The sequence below is a fragment of the Eucalyptus grandis genome, chromosome 6 (genome assembly GCF_016545825.1).
Source record: "Eucalyptus grandis isolate ANBG69807.140 chromosome 6, ASM1654582v1, whole genome shotgun sequence".
Lineage (NCBI taxonomy): Eukaryota > Viridiplantae > Streptophyta > Magnoliopsida > Myrtales > Myrtaceae > Eucalyptus > Eucalyptus grandis.
The window spans coordinates 18,859,463-18,875,968 of NC_052617.1; the positions used below are offsets into that span (position 1 = coordinate 18,859,463).

General features: G+C 38.9%; 2 protein-coding genes across 5 annotated transcripts; one reads left to right on the forward strand and one right to left on the reverse strand.

The window, feature by feature from the left end:
• Positions 1–5,629: 5,629 nt before the first annotated feature.
• On the forward strand, positions 5,630–10,081 carry LOC104448753 (CRAL-TRIO domain-containing protein C23B6.04c). The gene is made up of 6 exons (XM_010062643.3): positions 5,630–5,844; positions 7,318–7,388; positions 7,733–7,909; positions 8,400–8,498; positions 8,578–8,823; positions 9,462–10,081. Exons 2-6 carry the CDS (start codon positions 7,323–7,325, stop codon positions 9,768–9,770), a joined length of 897 nt encoding a protein of 298 aa, XP_010060945.1. The 5' UTR covers positions 5,630–5,844; positions 7,318–7,322; the 3' UTR covers positions 9,771–10,081.
• A 559-nt stretch (positions 10,082–10,640) lies between these two features.
• LOC104448754 (uncharacterized protein At1g01500) lies at positions 10,641–15,215 on the reverse strand. Of its 4 annotated transcripts, none has more exons than XM_039315079.1 (3): positions 15,011–15,215; positions 13,358–14,153; positions 10,641–11,240 (listed from the first exon to the last, which is right to left on the reverse strand). In XM_039315079.1, the coding sequence occupies exons 2-3, from the start codon at positions 14,063–14,065 to the stop codon at positions 11,010–11,012; spliced, it is 939 nt and encodes a 312-aa protein (XP_039171013.1). In that variant the 5' UTR covers positions 14,066–14,153; positions 15,011–15,215; the 3' UTR covers positions 10,641–11,009. The 4 variants fall into 4 exon arrangements, with proteins under 4 accessions (XP_039171013.1, XP_010060948.1, XP_010060946.1 ...); XM_010062646.3 differs by lacking the exon at positions 15,011–15,215 and adding an exon at positions 14,754–14,972 and having other exon boundaries at positions 13,358–14,098; XM_010062644.3 differs by lacking the exon at positions 15,011–15,215 and adding an exon at positions 14,754–14,971.
• Between the last annotated feature and the right edge of the window lie 1,291 nt (positions 15,216–16,506).

Sequence of the window (16,506 nt, forward strand, 5' to 3'; positions counted from 1 at the left end):
TATGATCCTAAAGCTTTTATAATGGTGTCGTCAATGAGTAAAATTTAGGCGTTTCTGTGATGGGCGGTGGATAATTTTGTCACGTAACACGAAGAAACAGTCTGGGTTACTACTGTTACAGGGAAAAATTTAAGGAATTTAGATGGGAGAGACTGGGTATATTTTTGCACGGGGATTAATTAGAGATAGGAAGAAAATTGGGTTTTTGCGTTTTGCATGGGTCGGTTTTGGATGGTATTTTTCCATAGATGAATATATCGTACTATATAAATAATTAAACGTGGGTAAGAAATCATGTGAAATCGAGTGTGTTCTGTGAGCGTGATCTTCTATGGATCCAAATGCTCCGACTGGCGGAGCTCCCAAACCCTCTTTAACGAAGAGGGGGTATGGGTTTGTGGTGGTTCGACTCCACCTGGATTCGCCATTTTGTTTTTCTGTTCTACTGGGACTTGTTATCTGACGTTGCATTGAGCTTCGATTATTTTATTGAAAATTATGATAAAAGAAATTATTTTAAAAGAAATTATTTTCAAGAAAAAGTTAATTTCGAGGGAAAAGATTCAAAAATTTCAAATTTTATTCAATGACAAATTTATGTTGAATTTTTTTATATAATATGAAAAATTTTGAATTTTTTTTTATATAAAAAAAACTTTTTCAAACGTTTTATTTACATTAAATTTTTTATGGTGATAAAAAAATCCAGAGCTTGTAGGGTATTTTAGTTTTTTACTTTTTTTCTTTTTTTTTTCTTGGAGAAGAAGAAAAAATGAAAAGAAAGATGAAAATCCTTATTGAGTAAATGTGTCACAATTAACAAAGTTTCAAATTTTTTTTGAAATAAATTTGTCAATTTTCAAGGGGTTTTTAGTGGTCTTCTTCCTAATTTTTATTTGTTTGATGGTTTGAAAAACAATTCCCCTTGTGTCTCAGGAAGTAATTTTCTTTCAGTTTAGGCTTATGGTTCTTCATTAATGAAAGACACTGTTGGTAAATTGATAAGTTTATTGTTCAAAACATTGGTTGAAAATTTATTTTTGAAAATTGAATAATTTATTAAATATTTTTAAAAACGTTGGCTCGTGACACTTACAAAAATAGATAGAAAGTTTTTTTTTTGAAAATATTCAGATATTAGCTGTTTCGAGCATTTTTCATGAAATAAATTGGGTGAGTTCATTTACTGCTTTGTTTGGTTGAATAAATTTGCTCGGAGGCATGGGATGCGGATTCTCCGCTTTAATTATGGTGAATTCAGATCGGAAGAACAAAATTGACAAATGCTGATTTTCGACCTTCTGCTAAAAATGTCGCACATTCGAACGGTCAAGTACGTTAAAAATAGTGATGATTATAGCGTAGCAGAACTAATCGCGTCGAGTATTAGTTAGGAAGTCTCGCAGCCCTCTAGTTGGCAATCGTATCAAATAAAAAAATTTCCAAGACTTTTATAAACATGTGTCAATTACTATTTCTCAATTTTATCCTTTCGAAATTCCTGCGATCATTTTAACGAGAAAAGGATTATGTAGCCAGGGCAATTTTCTAAACCTGTAATTAATTCATGCTAAGCGTTTCCGTTGTTAAGAGAAATAATTCATCCTCTTTTTAGGTCGCAGATATTCCTTTTCCTTTTAATTTGCTGCAAATTGGCATTCGCAATTTTAATCCACTAAAGGTTTGAGCATCATATTCTCAACTCTTTTTTTGGCAAAAGTAAAAAAGGCAAAAAAGGAAAGCATGGTATCTCCGGTTCGCAAGTGTACATGAGTCGGGGTCTTTAATGCATCTCCAAATGTTGGTGTTGTGGGTTTAACACGAATAAGGTTTCGTTTATTTAGTAGAAAATTATCGATTTGAAAAATATCTTCTTAAAAATTGTTTTTAATTTTTATGATGCAAATATTTCTCGTTACTTTTTTTTAAGTGATTCGAAAGATTATTTTTAGGAAAATATGTTATGTATATGTGTATAAAAAGTATAAAAAGAAAAAGTCTCCATGTAGGATCTTTCTCTGGTCACTATTTTCTAGGAGAATTAACACCCAAATTAGATATATACGTCCAGGCCGATTGAATTTGATGGATCCCATGTGAGAAGGATGCCCGACTGACTCCGAATGCACATGAACCGTCGATGCATTCTAAGTCAAAGTTGGGTCTGGCCTTCTAGAAGTCCTAAAGCTTTTTGGAAAAGTTGAAACCGAAAGCAAAAGAACAAAAGGAAAGAAGACGAGAGGGTGGGTTGTCCGAAAGTGACTTGTGACTTGTGAGGTGTGGGACGACTCCCCCGTGCTGGTCCGAAATTGACAAGAGCTTTAGCTTTACCAATAGAAAAATATCAACCGATCCTTTTTTTTTTTTTTCTTTTTAAGGCTCTTTTTATTTTGTAACAAAATAAATAATTCAAAAAACATTATTCTTAAAATAATAATTATTATTACTTGAAATAATTTGTTCATGAAAAATATTTTAATTTCGACAATGATTTATGCCTTAATATTTTTCGTGAACAGTGAAAATAAAATATTTTCCATTTGTTTTTTTTTTTTTTGGGAAAGCATTACGAGGAATTATTCGTAGGAAAATATTTTAAATCATTCATTTTTCACTAAACAAAATGGAGCCTTCGAGTCTAGATCCTCTTTTTTCCCTCAAACGCACGAGATATGGATCATGTTGCCGACCGTGTTTTCCGAATCATTCTTCGGCATGCGAACAGCTCTCTGTTTGCCCGCGATCATCAACATAAGATTTGTCACAGGATGTTCCATGGTCCTCCGAGCAAGCCGACCGCTGTGCTCGAACTTTTGGGTTGTCAGAACAAAGAATCGATTCTTCTGCGACTTCTCATATTGGCAAATTCGTTTAAGGGGAGAGATTCTGAGGAGAATAGCTTTTTCGAGTGCGGGAACATTTGCCTAACCCGGCGGCCGTGCGTCGACCAGATCTATTAATTTGGAGAATAAAAATTCAGTTTTCCGCAAATATATATAAATATATATCGTACTTTGTAAAAATAGAAATTATTTAAATTGTATTACTGAAAAGATATCAATTACGTGGTCCCGTCTTCGATTGTATCGTTTGCTTCCGTGGATTGTCCCTTTCTCCATGTCTTTATTCGTTCGTCGTCTTCCTTAACAAAACGAACGTCGCAGTAGCGGACGTGTGGGGCGCCTCCAAATTTTGAACAGAAAAGTAAAAGGGAAAGCTGACTAGGTGAGTACATTTTTTTATTTTACTTTACCGGAACATGACATAACAAATTTCGAAATAACGCCACGAATGTTTTTCCTCTTTCTTATAGTCGTTTTAAAAAACCTAAAAAATAAGCTCGTGTGCTTTTATTAGGTACGTCCAACGCACATAAATTTTACAATTTTTTAAATCTGCATATTTCTTATCTCAGCATTAGAGTCAGTCATCCCGAGGTGCACTGGTGCCCACCACATCGCCATGTAATTTTTTTTTCAATAATTGTTGATGTCACCATCAACGCCAAACCCCAAATGTTTTGTCTTGTAAGATTGCCATTGTTGGCTTGTTCTATTATCGCGAAGTCTGCAAAGCTTGATAAGAACGCCCATCGAGTCTGTTTTGTACTAACATCAGCAACGTCAGTGTTGTGTTTCTCCATTAGTCTATACAAAGCTACGAGAGCAAACAACAACCATGTAAGTAGCAACATTTACATCTCTCTTTAATGCATTAATTGTTTTCAAATTTTATTATACAAATTCAAGTTGGCTTTTGTGCATGATGAGTTTAAAGGGATGTTGGAGATATTGGAGATATTTGTCCATATCATTTCGTGGTCATGCATCCATTCGAGAGATTCTCCATATCCCCAATTGTGTATATTTTGATAGATTGTATTTGATTTGATTATCTATAGTCATCTAATAAAACTAGTAAATAGGCTCATACATCCAATACACATATTCACAGTTTCCTATTTCACATATTTCTTGTCAATATAGGTTTGGATTTTTTAATTGTAATTAACCCATTTTAATATTTTGAGTACTATACTTAAATGTTGTTATGCCAAAAGTGATCGTCCCTCATTCTTCGGGAAAATTATTTAAAAAATCTTAAATTTATTACATTTTTGTCGATTTAGTAAGTGTTGATCAAGTTCTAAATTTTTCAAGTTTTGTTAACTGATTGTTAATTAATTTTATCTGATCAATTTTGGTCGAAAAAAATTAATATGAATGCTAGCCGTTTTATTTAATATGATTGATGTTGATGTGGATAATCTTTTAATATTATTTTTAAAATTATTTATATAATTATTTCTTCTTTTTCCCATTTTTTGTGGTTAGCGAGGTTGTGACGCCCATTTGCTTGTTCGATGAGGGTCTGGTAATGGCTAGGGAGGGCTCGGCGATCCTCCAACCACAATAAGAAAAAGTGAAGAAGGAAAAGATAAAGACGAAATTAAAATATTTGAACAAATATTAAACTACTTATTAAAAGTTGTTTGTCATTAGCGTTGGTCATGCTATTTAGAACAATTGGCCTTCACGCAAAACAAAATTGGTTAGATTAATTTAATTAGCAAAATGTGAAAATATTTAAAATTAAATTGCCATAATTAAAAAGTTTAATAATAAATCAACAAATGTGGAATGGGTTTGTTAAGTCGTCGACAATTTCCCTATCCTCCTTCTAAATGCCCTTTCACTCCACCAAATTTAATAATTTCCGAAAATTTTCTCACGATGCAATTATCTTTTCTTTTGCAATAATAGTTTATGGTATCATTTCACCATAAATCGAAACGAAAAGAAAATAGTGGACCGACATGCAAAAAAGAAAAAGAAAAAGAAAAGAAAAGAAAAGCATAAAATGGTTACCGAGGTCTTGTCCCCGACCTTGAGAAGTGGGTCGATGATTTTGGCTGCCGCTTTCGACCAACTTCAAAAAGCAAAACCGATCCCCGTCTCATCCAGAAACCACCCCCACGTGTGTCCTTCTCTTTCTCCCTAGACACCAAAATCGACGCAACAACAATAAAAAAAAAAAAAAAATTAGACGACTTTACAATTTTATACGATTTCCTGCCAAAAGAAAAAAATTCAATGCGCGAACCCCGACCCAACATGCAATTTATACTGCTCAAATTAAAGTCAAACAATTTCACATCATAATTTTTTTTTTTTTGTCGATTCTATTCTATTCTTATTTTACACTCACTCGATTTTTTCCCTATCTCTCAGCCATGCGTGGGAGTCGAAACCCACTCCCGAAACTTACGTGCCCCCACCCCATCCCCTTCGAGAAGGTGGGGATGAAACCTCACCTCCCCTTCCATGATTGAAGGGTGACCACTGGGGCGAGTCTCAATGGTTATTTCACATCTTAATTCACTCGTAAGATTAATAGGATATTTCGTGGTTTTGCGATTGACTTATTCAAAAATAAGAATTTCCTCAGTCATTAAAAGGAAACTATCATTTTAGTGCTCCCTATTATACGCGTCCATGCGTACGCGTTGTACGGACGAGCAGAGGCGAAAATATCTGCAATATTTTCCGGCAAATTTATTTTTATAATTATTTTATTCGAGGAATAAAAAGAAGAGAGATAAAAAGGGCAAGCTCCACGCAGTAGCAAATCTACAAACGGGCACTCCAAAGTCGACTCTCTCTCTCTCTCTCTCTCTCTCTAGACTTCCGTTTTCCCGTTGCTGGTCGCAGTCCCCGTGTGGAAAAAGTAGGAACGCACCATGGCATTTCCGTGAACCACGGCCGCCGGAGCCATCTCCCCGCCGCCCCTCTCCGCCGCGGCCGCCGCCGATCGCTCCGGCAAGCCTCCGCCTCCGCCTTCCTCGTATGATTCCTGATTCTCTCTCTCTCTCTCTTGCACGCACTCGCACGTTTGGATCGGGCCTTTCGTACGCGCTATCTCCGGAGCTGTTGCTCTGGTCGCTCGCCCTGACGAGGCGCGTTGGTCTCTGGGATTTGGTCTTCTCGTGTTTTCCTTCGTCGCTGAGTGGCGTTTTACGACGGTGGGGGGGGTGCGAGTGCGTGCGGGGTCGCCTTCTTCGTTTCCACTGTCGTTTTGCTCTCGCTTGAGTCGCGAGATGGCTGGCGATGATGTGCCGAAGGAGGAGATTTTCACCTCCCGCGCGCGACGATGATAGGACAGTGCTGATCGGGATGGATCTGCTGATCACAGCACCGCCGGAGTTTTCTCAAATTACTGTCTTTTTGGTTTTTTTTTGTTTTTTTTGTTTTTTTATGCGAAATTTTGGGGAAAAAGGCTGTAACGAGTGTTGATGAAAGTCAAGGCTTGACCTTTTCCCACGCTTCCACCCCCCCGAGGCAACAAGACTGGAACTTTGCTTCCATGGTTATCTGTTGATCTTGTCTAAGTCTGTGCTGTGGCAGCTTGCTATATATTTTCTGGTCAATTTGTTATTGGTTTTCGCTGGGTGACTGTCTGAGAATTGTCTCCTCGCCTTTCAGTTCTAAGCAAGTTGGATTTGCAGTTAGATGGGTAGCAGATGGCTTCTTGCCTTACTTTAATGAACAAAAAAAAAAAACTTTTCGGAATATTAAATCACCCTCTGTCTGGCTCCTATTATTCACTTTCTTCTGAAAAAAGAGTTTCTTTTCTTTTTCCATTCCATTTTTATTTGATTTTTCTGGCAAGTTCTACCTAGCTGGCACACCTTCAGTTTGCAGGGCCATTAGCACATGGAGACTCTTTAAGGGCACTTGGCATTGAAGTAACTTGGCTTGTGGCTTAGTTACAGGATATATTATATTGTTATATATTTTCTGGAGGGAGCTGGAATTGTTTTGCGACTCCAGGCACAGTGGCGCTATGTCCATGGGTTTACATTTCTTCGAACGATTTATTTATTTATATTTTGTAGATTTTTTTCTTCGGGGGAGCTGCAATTGTTTTACAGCTTCAAGCACAGTGACACTATTGATGGTTGATGTTGCAGAGTCGCCTATCCTATATATGGGCTTTTCTTTTTGCACGATAGCATCAGTGTGGTTGAATTGCAATACATCTACATTGCTCAATTATTAGATTGTTCTTTCCTTAAAATTAAGGGCTTAGTTCTCTTGCCCTTCCTTTTGTGTTCTGTTAGGGACTAGAGAGCGAAGGCTCCATTTGCCTCTGTAATTTATTTTCCTGTCTGTTTTACCTATAGGAAATATACTCTCATTCCTAGTCTTTTGAATATCTGTACATGTTCTTATATGGTGTGAGTTGTTACTTCTATAGTAGGCCATCAATAGTTCTTTAAAGATATATTATTAATTCCTTCAATTTTTGTGGCTTCAGGCACCATGTTTCGTCGATGGAGTAACTCTCACCACAGTGAGGAAGATGACTCACTGCAGTTCGAGTCTAAGGTAATTAAGATTTCAAAATTACAGCGCTTGTAAGGACTGGACATTTCGAAGAGTGTATCGCCTTGATCGATTGCTCATATTTATCTGATTTCCATGGCTGACCATGCAGTTGACCTAAGTCAATATTTTTTCTGGCCATGAGAAACCATGAAGTGGCCCTTTTTGCAGATAATACTTTGCCGTCAATACACCCCCTTATCTGTACCCCTTTCCTCATCAAGGGCTCATATATGTGTTTAATGTCTCATGATGTATAGATTTTCTAGCGTTGTGGAATAATAATCAATGTTCCTTCCCAGAATATAGGAGAAATACAGTGACATTTTTAGTCCATTTGCATGCAGGTGAATGAGCTTAAGACTGCTATGGGACCACTCTCTGGGCGAAGTTTGAAGTATTGTGATGATGCATGCTTGAGGAGATACTTGGAAGCTCGAAACTGGAACATAGACAATGCAAAGAAAATGTTAGCTGACACGCTGAAATGGAGATCAGCTTTTAAGCCTGAGGAAATCAGCTGGGTAAGATGGCTAAGTGTCCCGGTGAATGAATACTGCGCAAGTATTGTGATAAATAAATTTATGCCGATGGCTGTTGCCTGTTAAACTTCAGTAGAAGTCTGATCCTTGTTACCCTAACTATTGTGTTGACCTGATAATTAATTTTATTTCGTAGACTAAGTTCCTGGTACGGAGAAGAACTGATTTTGTGAATGAATGTGAATGCAGGATTGGTGTTAGTCAACAATAGTCGAGTGGCACTCATTTTTTTGTGTCTTCTATGAAACTGCCATGATGCAGTGATATGCAGCATTAGGTGTTGGAGAGTTTATTGTTCAAGGGACAATAAGTGTCCCAGTATATTTTTGCACTCATGCTGTTACCAAAATCATCATTTAGACTGTTTTAGTTGACAATATGGCTAATGAGCAGGTTGTGTTAGACATGCAATAATACTTATTGGGACGCTGAATAATGCTTCCATTTGACAATGTGATGTTTACTAAAACAGGAAGAAGTTGCTAATGAAGGTGAAACTGGAAAAGTATACAGAGCAAGTTTTCACGATCGTTATGGAAGGAGTGTTCTTATATTGAGACCTGGAATGCAGGTATTTATCCATCCTGTTGTTGCTATTTTCTGTAGCTTTTATTTGCTCTTACCTATTAACTTGGCAATGAATCTTGCAGAATACTCAATCGCTTGACGACCAGATGCGACATCTAGTCTATTTGATAGAAAATGCCATCCTTAATCTCCCGGAGGGTCAGGAACAGATGGCTTGGTTGATAGACTTCACAGGGTGGTCCTTGAGTAACAATGTGCCCATCAAATCTGCAAGAGAAAGTATTAATATTCTGCAGAACCATTACCCTGAGAGGCTTGCTGTAGCATTTCTATACAATCCTCCTCGCATTTTTGAAGCATTCTGGAAGGTTTAAAATCCAAGACTACCAATTCTTCTCTGCTTTTTATTTCCAGATGTTTAGTGTAGTGTCACAAAGGCATCGCATTGAAGGTTTTGTCGAATTTAAATCAAACTCTAGAGAGTTTCTGTATGCACCCTTTGAAAGGCGCTGCTAGATTCTCTTGTGCCAAGTGTCAAACAACTGTGTTGATATGAATTCAAGATTCTATCAAACACTCTTGAGGCACTCATTAGTTGCTGCAATTCCTGATGGAGACACACTGGCAGACACTACTTTTTTGGTGCACCACTGAGAAGCCATATTCAACTTATCTCTTAGTCCAGCGGCCAACAAAGAATAGAACAGCATAGATTAGTCCCATTTTAAAGTTTGCCTGCTCTCTCATGCCATGCCCGTCTCTTTTTCCATTGCTCTTGGCTCTTGTTTCATCTTTGGCTTGGTACATCATCCATCTGTGCATGAGATGCTGTTACAGTTGTAGAAATGCTTTACATCCATCATTTTGAAGGCTAATATCCCGAGACCCCTTTTTCTCTCACTTCGTTGTGCTGTTACTATGAGTGGATGTATTTCCTCCCCTTTCTAAATCCAAGTTATGAGAATTCTCCTGATCCAAGACTGACGCTTCACATTTTTTGGCGCAGGTTGTGAAGTACTTCATGGAAGCTAAGACTTTTCAAAAGGTTAAGTTTGTGTACCCGAAGAACAAAGACAGTGTCGAGCTCATGAGATCATTCTTTGATGAGGAGAACCTTCCTACCGAGTTCGGAGGAAGAGCAAAACTGAAGTACGACCATGAAGAATTCTCTAGGCTAATGGCGCAGGATGATATTAAGGCAGCCAGTTTGTGGGGATTTGATCGGCAACCTGAGAAGGCCTTTCGCGATGGGAACAAGCATTCTGGAGCTGAGGTGGCTCCTGAGCCTGTCGGGGTTGCACCACCAGCAAGCTGAGCATCTATACTGCATTCGGTAGGTAGATAAGCAGGCTAACGTGCACACCCGAACGAACGAACGTAATGGTTGTGAACCTGGCTAGTCAGGATGGGTGGCTGCTAACTGCCTCCGGCTATACGGGATATTATATATTAATACAGAGTACCTACAACTGATGATATAACTAGCATTCTGCTGGTATAACTTCCCCCTGTCACGAGACCCATCTCGATTTCCATATTGGAAAAAATATTGCACCATTTGGTCCATAAACTTATATTGTTAAACTTCATTCGATATCTAAATTCGACCCTATATTTTTCATTGCATTCTTTTTCTCTCAACTTCTCTTCTTACGGTCAATCTAGCCTTTCTGTCAGAATTGCTGAACCGGGTATCAGGTCAAGTTCAGGGTTACCCCAAAACTTCTTTCCCCTGCTCGGTATGGGCTTATGTCTATCATTCACAGGCTTTGCCAAGTTGGACTTGTCTGGATGCTGTCGGCCAAACGTTAGCAGCGGCTGTTTGCCATCTCTAGCTGATCACATTGAAAAGAAATGAGACAAGGACGCTGACATGTTCTAATCAAATTGAATGCTGCTCCAAATTTTAAGGATCACTAATTTTATTATTCCTTTCATCTTTCTTTCTGGGAACGGTTTCCATATGCCCAGCACCGTTTGAGGTACGTATAGTTGCAGTTGCAGAAAGATTTACTGGTCCGCGCGCTCCTCTGTAGTTGGCTGAGGCTCCTTAAACCCTTAACGCTTTACCTTCCTCAGGTTCTTCCTGTTCATGTGTTTTGTGAGTCTATATAGCCGAAGTATCATGCCCGACAGAAGAGTCCGCTCCTCCACCGATATAAGGAGCAATCTATACTCTTGGCAATGCACAAAAAAAGTGATTTTTTATCGCTGAACATTACCAAGTTCCAGGAAAGAAACCTTTTTACACGTTAACGAGCCACTCAGGTACATATATGCATCCCCCTGTGAGATCAACTCAACTCAACTCAACTCAACTCAACTGCCCTCCAAGATTCATTGAATCTACACATCCTTTGCCTCCCTCTAAACAGAGAAGATACCACAAATAAAGCACACGAAAATTTGCTCACGCTCGACCATGGAAATGAAACACTTTTGAGCCAAAACCTTCAATGAGAGAAAGCACATTGGACTGGAATGCCAGGAGGGCAGAATCTATGAGGTGTCCGCAGGTTGCAGATTGTAGTGTAGAACTTGGAGAGGTGATGTCCTAGATGAGCCGCCTTCTAAAGTTCCCAGTAGTTGCTTGGTAAGTACGCACCAGCAGCCCTACTCCTATGCCAACCCCAACGCATATGCCAAGCCCAATTCCAACTCCAACTCTCACTCCGGCATTGAACCATGAGAGTTCGCCATCTTCGTATTCCATGAGTTCCGACCTCCGCCAGTACATGCTGTAGTCCTCGTCAATTTCTGGCTTGTAGTTTCTGTATTCTGCAACCTGCAATAATGAAGCAGCGGTCATTTCGACTGAATACTATGCTACACCCAGATCAGGGATCATGCTGATGAGCAATACTTTACTACAACCAGACATGCTAGGAGCTTCATAAACTTGTTCTTGAGCAAAAATTGAACTGAAAGGTCAACACATGAGTGGCTAATCAGTTGATGCATCAGCATCCGCTGTGCACCTATATGTGCAAATGTATAAACATATCTTTGCCCTCATATATCCTATGTATTGTGATGTAACAGACAAGGAAAGGGGTCCGAAGTTCAGGGTCCAGCTTCAACAAGCAAACATACTAACTAATCATTTGATACACCGCCTAAAAGGTGTTAGATTGCCTGTCTAAGAACTGCTCATATGTTCCATCATTTCTTTGATTTAACAATGTTCATTGAACATCTTTGCGTGCAGAAACAAGAAATATATCCAGCACTCTGTATAAGAAGACCATAACAGAACTTTTTCATATATATGACAAAACCAAATTCGCAGCACCATGGACATATGGAAATTAATTTATGTAAGAGTCAAGTGTCATCTGTATCTGCTGAAAGCAACTTGAAAAGGCACGTCATTGAGAAACTTTGTACAGATTGTAGGATAAAATATTTCACAACAAGGGAAACAAAGTATGAAGCAAGCCCGAGACAGATATTAATATCCCTGATGGACTTACAAACAGTGCATTTTTTTTTTTTTTTTGAATGATGAAACCAAAAACGAACAAGCCTTGTAAAAATAAGCATGCATTACCAAAATAAGAACATGGTGTACCTAAGAAATAGAGACAAAGATGCAAAAACGGTTTTTTTTTCAACCAACATATAATCTTTTAGGAGACAAAGTACAAATTTGCGAACACCAGAGTAGGGCCATATAATCTAAGTGAGAGGAGAGAGAATGGCCCTGCACTTGGATGTAGAGATATTCCTCAGTATTTCTCAGAAGGCGAAGGCACCCTACCTAATGACGTATGACTTCACATCTTTTAGGCAAATCAAACACCAGAGAGATTTGAAAGTCAAATGCCAAACTGCGTGACACTGGAACATAATTTTGATGACACCCTAGCCTAGTTGTGCAGTTCAGACCGCTCATTAATCCAATTACAAATGTTATAAATTCTTTACAAAGTCATTCCACACAGTTATAGGGTTCCGTTGAACTTTTTGGCACAAAACTGTAATGTTAATGCATCTCCTGAAAGATTGTAGATTATCCAGGACAATAACAATATATGCTGAGAAATCAGAGGAACCGTATGGGCAGCAACAGAGGATTTGAAACCCATAACATCATGGCAGTAAGCGTAAGACATTGGGATATTGTTGTCAATTCTTATATTACATAGACATGGTCCCAGATGTGGATAAAGTTGGTCATGTTGTGGGTCAACCAAGGCCCCCATATAATGTGACAAACCAGAAAGGACATGATTCCCTTAAGACATGTCGCATCTTGTGCCTTCCCATACCCCCATGATTCATATAGGATAAGATTCAATACTCTGTCAAGCGTCAGTGATTCAACAAACATGGGGCTTCTGCTAAAAGAAATGTCTAAGGATTGGAAGCATGTCGGCAGCTGTAACAGCACGAAACCTAGAGATATTGTTCCTCTACCTCTATGATTCAAGGATAAAAACTGTGTAAAGAACAGCATCCATTCCCTCCCGCTCTCAACCACCCCACCCCACCACAATAATGTAAATGAATAGACAATTAAAAAAAAAAGAATTAGCAAGGGAGTGAAATGTTGTGCTAATTTCTAACTACCAAAATTCTGAGAGTCAATGGTTGCGCCTACTAAACTTTACAGTTCATGTGCAAGCTGATAGGTGACACGTGTAAAGCACACAATAAGTGAGGGCAATGAGAATGACAAAAGCCCTAAGAAAAAAAAAAGGACAAATGGAAACATGACGAGCTAAACATGGTACACATTTTACTCTAGAGTTATGGAATGAAGCAGGCTCCAAAGACTCAAAACCAGTACAAAAATGCTGGACTGCATTCATTTCTTAAGGAACATCTAAAGGCACAGTACATTTGGGAGTAGATTAACGGCATTTGGGAGCACAGTACATTATGGTTATCACAGCTTACCTGTAAGTCCAGTCCTGGCGACTCATCTTTATGAAATTCAGTAGTTTCGTCCTCGGGAATCGCATCCAGCATGCCTTTCCTAGCGTGTTTCTTCCGCAAGCTAATCTGCAATGTATTCGTCAAAATTATTGGATTTCCTGCAAAGCATCCTGTGACATAAACCTCAATAGTTGGAGGCAGTGACTCCGGTCCCATGTTATGTTCACCCTTCAAGAAGCCATTGCCAACCGCCATCTCGGATTGACATTTCATGCTCCATCTCTTTGCATTCCCTTTTGATTCCCCCATGGAGCCATTACTAGAACACATCTCCAAAACCCCTGAGAGAATTTGATCATCTCTGTCAAAAACCTCAAATTTCACACTCCCTGTCAACCTTAGAGTATCAGTGCTCACGAACGTGGCCTCTTCTGATTTCTTGTCAATCCTGTCCCTCCTGAGAAGGCACGAAACTCCATCCGAATATATGCTGCTTCTGGTGCCATTCACTTCGAGTAAAGTCTCAGGATCTAAAGGCATGTGATTAAGAGTGAGCGATTCGGGGGTCATGTCATTAACCTGAAAATTACTGATCCGAACATAGAACACTCTCAAGTCGAACCAAGCCGATGACAACTTGGTGCAGGGTTGGTAAGCAGAGTATCTGATCAGCTGGAGGCCATTCTTATCCGCTGCTTCTCCATTCGGGGTTCCATAGAGACCCTCCATGCTTCAGGAGCCAAATCTCACCGAAACCCTCCGCTGCAGATCAAGAGAGTAACATGGGGATGGAATGGATTATACAAGCTGGAATCACCTGGATGATAAAACCTGATCCATAAGCAACACTCCAATAAACATGCAGAAAGATCTTAAACAGCATATTGCGAAAAAAATTGCGTTCATAACTGAACAGAAAAGCGAAATTATCTCAAATGGTCAGAGGCACAGCTAGAAAAATCAGAGAGAGAGGGAGGGAGAGAGGGAGAGAGAGAGAAACAGAAAGAGGTTTTGCCAGGTATAGATGTGTGAGAAGAAAAATCAAAAACAAAAAAAAGAACCCTGTAATTAGCAACTAAAAGCCCTGATAAAAAGGAACAGCAAAGAACAGATCACAGATGCTATGAGCATCCTAGCATGCAGCCTCATTTGTAGGAAAATATACCAAATAAGCCAGAGGACCCAAAAAAGATATGCATCCGTTTCCTCCTTTTCCTCTCGTTTTCATGCAAACGAAACAGAAAAACAACAGAGCAGAAAATAACACAAAGCCATTCCCAACCGAGCTCGTAAACAAGATGAGAGAAAGAGAGACAGAGAATCAGTTCCCTCTTTACCGGAAATTGAGGTCATGAACGAAACATTCTGCACTTGAAATGCCAAGAAAATGCAAGATCAGAGAGAATTAGAGGCTTACGGCGACGGATGAATCAAGAGCGAACAGGAAAAAAGCAGCAGCAGCAGCAGCCAGCGAAATCTAGAGCGAAGCGGAGAAGAATTCACTTGTCCATCTCGACTCAAACCAGACAAGAATCCCACCAAGAAGCAATACTCACGTCACTCCAAAACTATCTTCTCTCTCTCTTCTCTCTCTCTGTGTCTCTCTGTCTGGGTATAATATTGGGATAAATTATAATTAAAAAGAGAAAAATATAATGCCACATATATGCTTACAAAACTGCCGGCTCTTCACCAGATACACCCACGTACGCACCATGCCAAGACCCTCTGGCCCAACTCTCTCTCTCTCTCTGTCTCGCTTGATGCTGAATCGGAGACGCACGTAGATCACATATATTTCTCTCTCTCCTTTTCTGGGTGCACGTCAAGATCACGTTTTTACATCGTCAATCGACTCACCACATGAATCTCTCTCTCTCCCTCCCTCCCTCTCCACTGAATGTAAAACCCAGCAGTTACAACTCGCTTTCAATCAAAAAGGTTGGGACCCTTTGCTTCCTCCGCCATAAATTCGCGGCCCCGAAGATTCCTCCGATTTACCCACCCAATAAAGTTCCATCCTTTTTCTTGTTAGATCCATGAATCTCTTCAAATGCGTCACGTCGTGCTTTCAAGCACCCGTTAAAGGGTCTACGCTGTACATAGCCGACTTTCATGTTATCTGTGCACTCTTCAGGGAAGGTGACTAAAAAGTACAAAGATCTTTAATTTTCATTTAAAAAAGCAAAAAGTAGAATAGATTGTTCACAGAGATCATTAACCGTCCCGCGTGGAAAATCTTGAATCGTATATCTATGACAAACATTTATGATAAATTTATAATTATTATTAAATTAGATTGATATTACATGGTTTATATTAAGTATTTTGTACTTTTTAAAGTATTTTCTGAATATCCCTAATAAATAGAGAAAAATTAACCATCACATATGGTGTTATGAATATTAAAGATAAATGTTATTTAACTTAATAATTGTATTATCTTAAATTTGACAACAAAAATATAATAAAAATTAACGGAAAATAAATTTCTCATAAACATATCATTTTAAGATTATCGATTCATAATATTTCGTCACATTGATTTATGATAAATTTTTTTTTTAGATTTTTTCACTAATTTTTAACGCGTTTTTCAATACACATAATACACGTATCATTTTAAGATTAACAAGTTTTTTTTTTTTTTTTTCACTTTTTAATTTCCAATGAGACAAGGAGACAAGTGCCCTGAAAATGCTATTCTTTTTTTTTTAATTAATTCGTGTGCTCAGCAAGTTTCCGTGAGTTTGGCAAAATCTCACGAGCCCCTCCACGTCTTGTCCGGAGACAGTGACATTTGATAGTTTCTTTTTTTTTTTTTCCTTTTTTGACGTTTTTGTAGGATTATCATATTGAGAGGATGTAACGTAATATGGGCTTTGGGTCAGACCATCACATGTTCAGTTGTCGTCATCGTCGGCGTCTTGATCTTATCCAGAGACGAGATTTTGCGTCCACGAGGTTGGACGGCGTCTTGGGTCTCGCCAAGGTCTTTGAAAGGGGCCGTCGAATGCTTGGCCACCAACTAACGCCGGATTCACGTCGACACGTTTGATCATGAATTGCGTGAGGACGAGGAAGCCTCACGACTTTCCTTAAAATTTCTCGAGTGGTCGTGCTCAGCGCGGAAAAGGACAAAAGTAAGATGAGCTGCATAGGGGATCAGC